Here is a 12,833-nt window from a genome sequence, read left to right as displayed (position 1 = left end):
AAGAGAAAAAAAATATACGAGCAATACATATCAAGAACATGAGATGAAGAGTCTTTCAAAGTGAGTCCGAAGGTTGTGGGAACGGTTCAGTGTGGAGATGGATGATGTTGTCCATGTCAGTTGAGGAGCCTGATGGTTGTAAGCTGTTTCTGAACCTGCTGGTGTGGGGCCTAATGTTCCTGTACCTCCTTCCCAGTGGTAGCCGTGAGAAGAGAGCACGGCCTGGGTGGTGGGGGTCCGTGATGATGGATGCAGAGCTCCGTGTAAGTGTACTCAATGGTGGATGGTGGGGATAATCAGCTCAGGAACACCTTCTATCCCACTGTTATACAACTATTGAAATGTCATCTATGGGGAGGGTTTTACCCATGGGAACTGGGCTGTGTCCACTTCTTTTTGTAAGCTTTTTTATTCCTTGGCACTGGTGTTTCCACACCATGTGGCACAAGGAAGAGAAAATCCTGGAAATCCTTAGCATAAAGTCAAGGAACAATAAGAAGCTCTCTGGCCCGATCAGTCCATGCTGAACACCGTGCCCACCCAACTAGTCGCAATTTCCTGCATTTGGCCCATGTGCCCCCCATCCCATCCCTCCATGGACCCATCCAAGTGCTTCTTAAATGACACCTTTGTACCTGCCTGAATCACTTCCTCTGCCACCTCGTTCCATTGACTCATCACCCTCTGGATGAAAATGTTGCCCTTCAGGTCCCTTGTAAACCTTCTCCCCTCTCGCCTCTAAAACTATGCCCCCTCCCCAGTTTTGAATTCTGCTCTGAGACATTTCAAGTCAACGACTTGTAGCACCAACTTTTTCCAGTCCTAATGAAGGGACTCAGTGACCACTTTATTGGGTACAATTGTACTCCTGCTCGTTAATGCAAATATCTAATCAGCCAATCACATAGCAGCAACTCAATGCACAAAAGCTTGCAGACATGGTCAAGAGGTTCAGTTGCTGTTCAGGTCAAACATCAGAATGGGGAAGACATGTGATCTAAGTGACTTTGACCGTGGAGTGATTGTTGGTGCCAGACAGGGTGGCTTGAGTATCTCAGAAACTGGTGAGCTCCTGGGATTTTCATGCACGAGACTCTTTAGAGTTTACAGGGAATGGTGCGAAAATCAAAAAAGAAAAGCATTCGGTGAGCAGCTGCTCTGTGGGCAACAGCAGCTTGTTAATGAGAGAGGTTGGAGGTGAATGGCCAGACTGGTTCAAGCTGACAGGAAGGCGACAGTAGCTCAAATAATCACAAATTACATCAGTGGTGTGCAGAAGAGCATCTCTGAACGCACAACATGTCGAACCATGAAGTGGATGGGCTACAGCAGCAGAAGACCACGAACATCCACTCAGTAACAGGAGGAACATCATAAAGTGGCCACTGAGCAAAGACACTTTTCTCCCTGATTTGCTGGTTGTTTTATGAATTTTGTGCACGGTGCAGAGGGAGGAAAGTGAAAATAAACGAGGGTAGTATGAGGGACCTACAGATAGGTGGCATGCATCATTAAGGACCCCATCACCCAGGACATGCCCTCTTCTTATTGCTACCAGCAGGAAGGAGGTACGGGAGCCTGAAGACACACACTCAACGTTTCAGGAACAGCTTCTTCCACTCTGCCATCAGATTTCTGAATGGACACTGAACCCACAGTACCTCACTTTTTTTTTCCTTTTGGTCTCTTTTTGTCCTACTTTTTCAAATCTATTATATATTTACAGCACTGTGCAAAATTCTTATATATATACTGTGCAAAACACTTATATATAGTGCCTAGGTCTCTGTCCGAAATGTCGACTGTACTCGTTTCCATAGATGCTGCCTGGCCTGCTGAGTTCCTGCGGCATTTTATGTGTGTTGTTTGAGACCATAGTCATAGTCATACTTTATTGATCCCAGAGGAAATTAGTTAATTTCACTGTATTGCGCTAGTACTGCTTTGGTATTGCACTGTACTGCTGTCACAAAAATACCAGCTTCATTTCATATGTGAGTGATGATAAACCTGATTCTGATCTGGGTCTCTATTGTGGACTGAGAGCAGGAAGGGGGCAGGGAGAGGGGAATCATGGTTGGGAAAAGGGGAAGGAAGAGGGGAGGGAGAGGGAAACACCATTGAGACATTCTGTAATGATCAATAAGCTAATTGTTTAGAATCAAATTTCCTGGCCTGGTGTCTCGGTGCTGGGTGTGTCTGCACCCGCACCAAACCTTGCCCCTTGGCACTCCTTTGCCAGCTGTCCCACACCTTTCCCGTAGCATTCCACCCTCACCATTCCCACCATCCTCTACTCCCACCAGATTTACAAACTCGCTCTCCACTCCTCACTGACAAACACAGTACTGTGCTGAAGTCTTAGGCACCCTGGCTATATATATGTGCCTAAGGCTTTTACAAGGTACTGTACAATACGTATGTTTTCAGTATTATGTTTTTCAATGTACTCTGCTGCAAAACAACACATTTTACGACAGTGATATTAAACCGGGTTGTGATTTAGGGGGCTCAGCATCATCCTGGGAAGGTGAGGTTGTGAGTTGGGTCGGGTCAGCAGTGAGGAAAGCAGATGCATTCATTTTGAGAGGACTGGAATATAAAAGCAAGGGTGAGACTTTATAAGGCACTGGTCAGACCGCACTTGGAGTATTGCGAGCAGTTTTGGGATCCTTACCTAAGAGAGCGCGTACTAACATTGGAGACGGTCCAGAAGAGATTCGCAAGTACAGTCTATGAGGAGTGTTTGATGGTTCTGGGCCTGTAGTCACTGGAGTTTAGAAGAATGGGGAGGAGTGCTCATTGAGCACCACACCAAATACACTTTGGGAGTTCTCACTGTGGAACATTTTGTTCTCTTTCCATAAGACAGTGAAGCAAAAGTAGGCTATTCAGCCCATCAAGTCTGTTCCATCAAGTCTGATTTATTATCCCTCTAAACCCCATTCTCCTACCTTCTTCCCGTAACCTTTGACAACCTGACTAATCAAGAACGTATCAATGACTCAGCCTCCACTACGGTAATGAATTCCACAGATTCACTACCCTCTGGCTAAAGAAATTCCTTCCCATCTCTGTTCTAAATTCTTTATTCTGAGGCTGTGCCCTCTGGTCATAGGTCTTTCCATACTTGATGGGCTTCAGTGAGATCCCAGCTGGTTGTTCAAAACTCCAGCGAGCACAAGCCCAAAGCCATCAAACGCTGCTCATGTGTTAACCCTTTCATTCCCAGAATCATTCTCACTGACCAGGGGTTCCCAGTCTGGGGTCCACGGACTGCTTGGTTAATGATAAGGCTCTGTGGCATAAAAAAAAAGCTGGGAACCCCTGCTCTGGTCCCTCTCCACTTCCAACACACTTTTTCTTAGATAAGGGGCCCAAAACTGTGCACAATACTCTATGGATATCTGGACAGGAAAAGATTCTAGGGATATGGAGGCTGTGCAGGGAAATGGTCCTGAGGTAGGAAATCACCTCAATCATAGATAGCATAAATAGGGTAGATGGTCAGAGTATTTCTCCAAGGGTAGAAATGTCAAGTACTAGAGGTTAAGGAGAGAGGGGAAAAAGTTTAAGACGGGATTGGCAAGTTTCATTTTTAAGGCACACTGAGGTATATGCAGTTAGGATCTACACAGAGGCCACCAAGAGTGGTGCTGGAAGCAGATACGGAAGTGGTGTTAGATGGATGGGCACATAAATGTGCAGAGAAGGGAGGGACATGGATCACACGTGGGCAGAAATTAGGTGGTTTCATTCAGCATCATGTTCAGTGGGCTGAACCCGCACTGTTCTAACATTCCGCTTCACTGAATGATGCAGCAACATTGAGGGTTTGTGGGGTCCACGTCCATGGATCCCTCAGAGTTGTCACGTGAGTTGATGTGGTGGGTACGAGGGCGTACGGTGCATTGGTGTTTATTACTCGGGGGAGAGCCATGAGGTGATGTTGCAGCTCTATAAAATTCTGATTAGACCACACTTGGTATCTTCTGTTCATTTCTGGTCACCTCCTTATAGGAAGGATGTGGAAGCTTTAGAGAGGGTGCACAAAAGCTTTAGAGGTCTGGATTAGAGATCATGTCTTATGAGGAGAGGCTGAGTGAGCTAGGGCTTTTCTCTTCAGAGTGAAGGAGGATGAGAGGTGACTTGATAGAGGTGTACAAGATGACAAGAGGCATAGATCGAGTGGACAGCCAGAGACATTTTCCCCAGGGCTGAAGTGGCTAATGGGGGAGGGGGATAACTTTAAGGTGCTTTGAGAAGAGTATGGGGATGATTTCAGAGGTAGTTTCTTTCTCCAATGGAGAGCAGTGGGTGTGCAACACCCTGCCAAGGTCCTGGCAGGGGCATGCACAATAGGGATATTTAAGAGACTCTTGCATAGGCACATGGATGATGGAAAATAGAGGGTGATGTAGGAGGGAAAGGTTAGATTGATCTTGGAGGAGGTTAAAAGTTTGGCACCACATCGTGGGCTGAAGGACTTGTACTGTGCTGTACTGTGTTCTGGATCGAAGGGGTAAATTCCCAGCTTCTATCGCCTTCCCCTGGTCGAGGATGAATGGAAGAGGCACGAGTAGATTGCTGCTTCATTGGGAGGGGCGGGGAGGGGAGGGGACGGGAGGGGAAGGGGCGAAAGGGCAGTTCTGGCATTTGTCACGCAGCTTCAAAATGTCAAGGTATGGCCCTGTGTCCCCGTCAGCCCGCACCCACCGGGGTGCCGGTGCCACTACATCTAACATCTCAGTAAGGAATCTTAGTTCCAGGTCACACCAGTTCACTGTGTGCGTACAGAAGACAGAGATCCAGCCCTGGGGTACAAGACTGAAGTGGCCAGGAAGGAGGCATTGCCCCAGCGCGCTGGTGTACAACAGCCACATTCCTCAACGACCTGATGAAGGTCTTGGCTCGGAATGTTGACCGTTTATTCCCCTCCACAGGTGCTGCCTGACCTGCTGAGTTCCTCCAGCATTGTGTGTGTGTTAACACACAACTGGGCTATCTTTGTAGAGGTCCGCTTCCGGGCTCCATGCGCATCTGGTTAACGCAAAGCCGAAAAGGAAATGCCCGGACGACTATACCTATATATTTTTTGAAAACGCCCTGCCCACACTGAGATACCTCTGGCGAAAGTAGACCGAGTTTAATCATTGACTACACCGGCGTGCGGATTCCCTCCCACCCCCGACCCCAGGGTTAAACAAAGAGCCAGGCCTCACAGGAGTTGATGATGGTCTTGAAGCGCTGCTTTTGGTTGCGGTCCCTCTCCTGGAGCTGCCGGGAGATGTTCGCTCGCCAGCGACCGGGATCTCCCACCGCCATGGCGGCAGTGACAGACGGGATTGACAACAGTGAGTTTGTTACAGCGCGGCTGACGTCACGGCGCTAGGGGAGGGAATCCCCGACTGCTCCACGCCGAGCCCATGGGGGGGGGGGAATGAGGAACACCGCACATCTCTGCCAGGTTTAAAGCACCGTATTTAGCGAAGAAGCCAAGTTTACCGCACGCACATCGATAAATACAGTTGATGAACAGGGTATGGATTAGAGGGACGCGCGTCAGAGAGGGAGAGGAGGCTGCATACTGGATGTGTAGATTTGTAGATTATACACCCCCCCCACAACCTGGTTTATTCTTAAAAGATGTCCTGAAATCGCACGTCGACTTCGATTAACCCTCTAAAACCTTTTAGAATAGCGGGTTTATTATCAGAGTAACACGCACAAAATTCTGGAGGAACCTGGAAGGTCAGGCAGCATCTATGGAGAGGAATAAACAGTCGGCGTTTCGGGCCGCGACACTCCATGGATGCTGACCGACTGTGTTCCTGCAGTATTTTGAGTAATCCAAAGAACTGGGCTCGATTCTGACCTCCGAGCCTATCATAAAGATAAATATTATGAAATGCAAGCAGGCTTGTTTTTCCACTGAGGTTGTGTCATAGGATGAAAGGTGAAATGCTTTAACGGAACCTGAGGGGAAACCCGACGGTTGAGTGAACTTGGCCTTTTCTCCTTGGAGCGACGGAGGATGAGAGGCGACCTGATAGAGGTGTATAAGATGATGAGAGGCATTGATCGTGTGAATAGTCAGAGGCTTTTTCCCAGGGCGGAAATAGTTGCCACAAGAGGACACAGGTTTAAGGTGCTTGGAAGTAGGTACAGAGGAGATGTCAGGGTTAAGTTTTTTACGCAGAGTGGTGAGTGTGTGGAATGGGCTGCCGGCAACGGTGGTGGAGGTGGATACGATAAGGTCTTTTAAGAGACTTTTGGATAGGAACATGGAGCTTAGAAAAATAGAGGGCTATGGGTAAGCCTAGTAATTTCTAAGGTAGGGACATGTTCGGCACAACTTTGAGGGCCGAAAGGCCTGTATTGTGCTGTAGGTTTTCTATGTTTCTGTGTTTTTAACTTCGCTCAAGTAGTGCTGGCACGGAAAAGATGGACCTACAGTATTTCTGTGCTGTAGTTCTCGCTGAGAATCATATTTATTAAATGGCTGACATACTGACTTAACGTGAATTTTATTGCGTTGAGGCAGCAGTACAAATATAATTAATTGCACAAAATAATAAATAGTGAGGGAGAAAAGTAACAACGAATTTGTGTTCGTGAGACTGCTCGGGAATCTGATCGTGGAGGAGAAGTAGCTGTTCCTACAACTTTGAGTGCGGTCTTCAGTCTCTTGTACCTCCTCACTGACGGTAGTAACGAGAAGGCGGCACGTTGCGGACGGTGCGGGTCCTTAATGACGACAGGGGCTTTCTTGAGGCATCGCCTTTTGAAGCTGTCCTCGGTGGCGGGGAGGGTTGTGCCCGTGGTGAAGCTAGCTGAGTCTACAACCCCTGCTGCCTCTTGAAGATCCCCGTGTCGAGTTTCTACATCCCCCCGGGACCCTGTGGGTTTCCCAGGGGGTGCCGATTTCTCCGCACATCCCAAAGACACGCAAAATTGGTGAGCTTACTGGACGTGCTGCAAGTTCACCCCAGTGTGTGGGTGAGGGATTCAATCTCGGGGGGGGGGGGAGAATAAGGTGGGTTCAGCATAGGATTGAAGTAAATAGGCAAATGATAGCACATAATTATGAACCGAAACGCCTGTTTTAGGGCTGTACATCTTCCTATGATTGATCTACCCCAAGCCTCAAGGAGTCATAAAACATTACAGAACATAAACAAGCCTTTCAGCCCATCTAGCCTATGACAAACTGGTATTCTGCCTAGTCCTATTGACCTACACCTGGGCCATTGCCCCAATACACGTCCCATCCATGAACTTATCCAAACTTCTCCTAAATGTTGGAATCAAACCTGCATCCACCACTTCTGCTGTCATCTCATTCCACACTCACCACCCTCTGAGTGAAGAAGATTCCCCTTCAACACTTCACCTTCCATGCTAAACTCATGCCCTCTGGTTCCAGTCTCACCCAACCTCAGTGGAAAAAAGCTTGCTTTAACCCTCTATATACCTCTCGTAATTCTGTATACTGTACCTCCATCAAATCTCCTCTCAATCTTCAACATTCCAGGGAATAAGGTCCAAACCTGCTCAATCTTTCCCCATTTCTCAAGTTCTGGCAACATCCTTGTCAATTTTCTCTGCACTCTTTCAAACTTCTTGATATCTTTCCTGCAAGTTGATGACCAAAACTGCGCACAATACTCCAAATTTGGTCTAACTAATATCTGTGATGTCTTCAAAGTAATACTGTATCCCAACTCCAGTATCAATACATTGATTTATGAAGGCTAATGTGCCAAAAGCTTTCTTTATGACCTGTGACGCCACTTTTGGGGAATAACGGACCTGTATTCCCAGATCCTCAGTTCCACCACACTCCTCAGTGTCCTAATTCTCACTGTGTCCTGTCCTGGTAGAAGTATATTCAAGACTAGACAACCAGGTTCATTATCACTGGCGAATGTTGTGATTTTTGTTGTTTTGTGGCAGCAGTGCAATGCAATATATAAAATTACTATAAATTACAATAAGAAATGTCTGAGACTTAGGTAAATAAATAAATTGTCAAAAGAGTATGATGTTTATGTGTTCATCAACCATTCAGAAATCTGACGGCATAGGGGAAGAAGCTGCTCCTAAAATGTGTGTGCGCACGCGTTTGCTTCTTTGTTTGTCTTCAGGCTCCTGTACCTCCTACCTGATGGTAGCAATGAGGAGAGGGCATGTGCTGGGTGATGGGGTCCTTAAAGATGGATGCTGCCTTTTTGAGGCTCCGCCTTTTGAAAATGTCCTCAAGGCCAAGGAGACTAGTGCCCATGTTGGAGCTGAATGAGTTCACATCTTTCTGCAGTTTTTTTCTGACCCTGTGCAGTGGCCCGTTCCCCACACCAGGCAGCAATGCAACCCATTTGAATGCCCTCCACGGTTCATCTTTAGGAGTTTTCTAGAGTCTTTGGTGACATACCACATCTCCTCAAACTCCTAATGAAGAGAAGGATAGATGTGTGGATGCTGAGTTGATTGAGAGATATGAAGTTCATATAGATAGCTGGTCAGTCAAGATCTGCTGAACGGTCTCCAAACTGAAACAGTAACAGGATTGGAGGATAGCTAATGTTGTTCTGCTGTTTAAGAAAGGCACTAAAGTAAACCAAGAAGTGACAGGCTGGTGAGCCTGACATCAGTCGTGGGAAAGTAAATATATTCTAAGGGACCTAATAATATACGAGTATTTGGATAGAAATGGACTGATTTGGGATAGTCAACATGGCTTTGTTGGGTCATGTCTAACCAATCTTACAGAGTTTTTCAAGGAAGTTATCAGGAAAGTTGATGAAGTCAAGGCAGTGGATGTTGTCTACATGGCCGTTAGTAAGGCATTTGGCAAGGTCCTGCTTGGGGGGTTGGTCAAGAAGGTTCAGTCACTTGCCATTCAAGATGAGGTAATAAATTGGATTAGACTTTGGCTTCGTGGGAAAAGTTAGAGGGTGGTAGTAGATGGTTGCCTCTCTGACTGGCGGATTGTGACTAGTGGTGTGCCGCAGGGATCAGTGCTGCGTTTGTTGGTACTTGTCACCTATATCAATGATCTGGATGTTAATGTGGTAAACTGGATCAGCAAATTTGAGGATGACACCAAGATTGGGGGTGTACTGGACAGCAAGGAAGTCTATCAAAGCTTGCAGCGGGATCTGGACCAGCTGGAAAAATGGGCTGAAAAATGGCAGATGGAATTTAATGCAGACAAGTGCGAGGTGTTGCACTTCGGTCAGACCAACCAAGGTAGATCTTACACAGTAAACGGTAGGGAACTGAGGAGTGTGGTAGAACAAAAGGATTTGGGAATATAGGTCCATGATTAGTTGAAAATCGCACCACACAGGTAGGTAGGGTCATAAAGAAAGCTTTTGGTACATTGGTCTTCACAAATCAATGTATTGAGAACAGGCGATGGATGTTATGGTGAATTTGTATAAGACATTGGTGAGGCCTAATTTGGAGTATTGTGTGCAGTTTCGGTCACCTTTCTACAAGAAGGATGTAAAAAAAAAGTTGAAAGAGTACAAAGAAAATTTACAAGGATGTTGCCGGGACTTGAGGACCTGGGTTGTAAGGAAAGACTGAATAGGTTAGGTCTTTATTCCTTGGAACATAGAAGACTGAGAGGAGATTTGATAGAGGCAAACAATATTATGTGGGATATAGATAGGGTAAATCCCAGCAGGTTTTTTTCCCACAGAGTTTGGGTGGAACTACATGGGATAAGGGTGAAAGGTGAAAAGTTTAAGGGGAACATGAGAGGAAACTTCTTCACTCAGACGGTGGTGAGAGTGTGGAACAAGCTGTCAGCGTAAGTGATGCATGCAAGCTCAATTTCAATGTTTAAGAGAAGCTTGGATAGTTACTTGGATGGTAGGGGCATGGAGGGCCATGTGCAGGGAGAAAGCAGTTTAAATGTTTCAGTCTGGACGTTTGGCCAAAGGGCCTGTTTCGGTGCCATACTTCTCGCTGGCTCTTCAACATTCTTTCTCTTCAAAGGTTCAGAAGTTCAAAGGTTCATTTATTATCAACGTATACATCTCTGAAATTCTTCTCCAGAAAGCCACGAAACCAAGAAAGAACTGCAGCACAATCATTAAAGCTCCCCCCCCCCAATCCCTCCTCCCTGCGCAAAAAAAAAAAACAAAAACAGAACAGGCACGTCGATCCCCAAATCCCTCTTCCTCATACACAAAAGATGAGAAGGATTGGGCGAAAAATACAGAATATAAAAAAACTTTAAGTCTGAAAAAGAAGTCTATAGTCCAAGTCCATATCCAAAACACAGAAAACCTGGGTAGCGTTCTCCGGACACAATGGCAGCCTCTGCCCTCTCTGATTGCAGAGCGATCCCACCAGCAACCAAAATGCAGTCTCCCCTCTCTGAAAGCAAAGCGGTCCCACCAGTGATCAAAAGGCAATCTGCCCTCTCCGATAGCAGAGTGTTCCCCCAGCGATCAAAATGCAGGTAGCTGGTGCTCTCCTTCCACATTCATCTTGATGTTTCAATCTCCCTCGTTGTATACGGGATGGTTTTTTGAGCCAACATGTCGAGGAACCAGTATGCGGGATGGTTTTTTGAACCAACATGTCGAGGAACCAACTAGAGAGCAGGCTATTCTAGACTGGGTTTTGAGCAATGAAGAAGGGTTAATTAGCAATCTTGTCGTGAGAGGCCCCTTGGGTAAGAGTGACCATAATATGGTGGAATTCTTCATTAAGATGGAGAGTGACATAGTTAATTCAGAAACAAAGGTTCTAAACTTAAAGAAGGGTAACTTTGAAGTTATGAGATGTGAATTAGCTAAGATAGACTGGCAAATGACACTTCAAGGATTGACGGTGGATATGCAATGGCAAGCATTTAAAGATTGCATGGATGAACTACAACAATTGTTCATCCCAGTTTGGCAAAAGAATAAATCAAGGAAGGTAGTGCACCCGTGGCTGACAAGAGAAATTAGGGATAGTATCAATTTCAAAGAAGAAGCATACAAATTAGCCAGAAAAAGTGGCTCACCTGAGGACTGGGAGAAATTCAGAGTTCAGCAGAGGAGGACAAAGGGCTTAATTAGGAAGGGGAAAAAAGATTATGGGAGAAAACTGGCAGGGAACATAAAAACTGACTGTAAAAGCTTTTATAGATATGTAAAAAGGAAAAGACTGGTAAAGACAAATGTAGGTCCCCTACAGACAGAAACAGGTGAATTGATTATGGGGAGCAAGGACATGGCAGACCAATTGAATAATTACTTTGGTTCTGTTTTCACTAAGGAGGACATAAATAATCTTCCAGAAATAGTAGGGGACAGAGGGTCCAGTGAGATGGAGGAACTGAGCGAAATACATGTTAGTAGGGAAGTGGTGTTAGGTAAATTGAAGGGATTAAAGGCAGATAAATCCGCAGGGCCAGATGGTCTGCATCCCAGAGTGCTTAAGGAAGTAGCCGAAGAAATAGTGGATGCATTAGTGATAATTTTTCAAAATTTGTTAGATTCTGGACTAGTTCCTGAGGATTGGAGGGTGGCTAATGTAACCCCACTTTTTAAAAAAGGAGGGAGAGAGAAACCGGGGAATTATAGACCAGTTAGCCTAACGTCGGTGGTGGGGAAACTGCTGGAGTCAGTTATCAAAGATGTGATAACAGCACATTTGGAAAGCGGTGAAATCATCGGACAAAGTCAGCATGGATTTGTGAAAGGAAAATCATGTCTGACGAATCTCATAGAATTTTTTGAGGATGTAACTAGTAGAGTGGATAGGGGAGAACCAGTGGATGTGGTATATTTGGATTTTCAAAAGGCTTTTGACGAGGTCCCACACAGGAGATTAGTGTGCAAACTTAAAGCACACGGTATTGGGGGTAAGGTATTGATGTGGATAGAGAATTGGTTAGCAGACAGGAAGCAAAGAGTGGGAATAAACGGGACCTTTTCAGAATGGCAGGCAGTGACTAGTGGGGTACTGCAAGGCTCAGTGCTGGGACCTCAGCTGTTTACAATATATATTAATGACTTGGATGAGGGAATTAAATGCAGCATCTCCAAGTTTGCGGATGACACGAAGCTGAGCGGCAGTGTTAGCTGTGAGGAGGATGCTAAGAGGATGCAGGGTGACTTGGATAGGTTGGGTGAGTGGGCAAATTCATGGCAGATGCAATTTAATGTGGATAAATGTGAAGTTATCCACTTTGGTGGCAAAAATAGGAAAACAGATTATTATCTGAATGGTGGCCGATTAGGAAAAGGGGAGGTGCAACGAGACCTGGGTGTCATTATACACCAGTCACTGAAAGTGGGCATGCAGGTACAGCAGGCGGTGAAAAAGGCGAATGGTATGCTGGCATTTATAGCAAGAGAATTCAAGTACAGGAGCAGGGAGGTACTACTGCAGTTGTACAAGGCCTTGGTGAGACCACACCTGGAGTATTGTGTGCAGTTTTGGTCTCCTAATCTGAGGAAAGACATCCTTGCCATACAGGGAGTACAAAGAAGGTTCACCAGATTGATTCCTGGGATGGCAGGACTTTCATATGAAGAAAGACTGGATGAACTAGGCTTGAACTCGTTGGAATTTAGAAGATTGAGGGGGGATCTGATTGAAACGTATAAAATCCTAAAGGGATTTGACAGGCTAGTTGGAGGAAGATTGTTCCCAATGTTGGGGAAGTCCAGAATGAGGGGTCACGGTTTGAGGATAAAGGCGAAGCCTTTTAGGACTGAGATTAGGAAAAACTTCTTCACACAGGGAGTGGTGAATCTGTGGAATTCTCTGCCACAGGAAACAGTTGAGGCCAGTTCATTGGCTATATTTAAGAGGGAGTTAGA

The 12,833-nt window shown here is 45.9% G+C and overlaps 1 protein-coding gene across 1 annotated transcript in view; it reads right to left on the bottom strand.

The window, feature by feature from the left end:
• Positions 1-5,357, bottom strand: part of LOC140199981 (autophagy-related protein 16-like) — a 98,970-nt gene extending 93,613 nt beyond the window's left edge. The window contains exon 1 of the mRNA XM_072262541.1: positions 5,223-5,357. Coding sequence (XP_072118642.1) covers positions 5,223-5,325 — 103 coding nt within the window. The 5' untranslated portion in view covers positions 5,326-5,357. The remainder of the gene's footprint in view (positions 1-5,222) is intronic.
• Positions 5,358-12,833: the final 7,476 nt, after the last annotated feature.

Source organism: Mobula birostris, chromosome 7, assembly GCF_030028105.1.
Source record: "Mobula birostris isolate sMobBir1 chromosome 7, sMobBir1.hap1, whole genome shotgun sequence".
NCBI lineage: Eukaryota > Metazoa > Chordata > Chondrichthyes > Myliobatiformes > Myliobatidae > Mobula > Mobula birostris.
The sequence above is the reverse complement of the archived record's forward strand: the minus strand, read 5'-3'. Positions and strand labels throughout refer to the sequence as shown.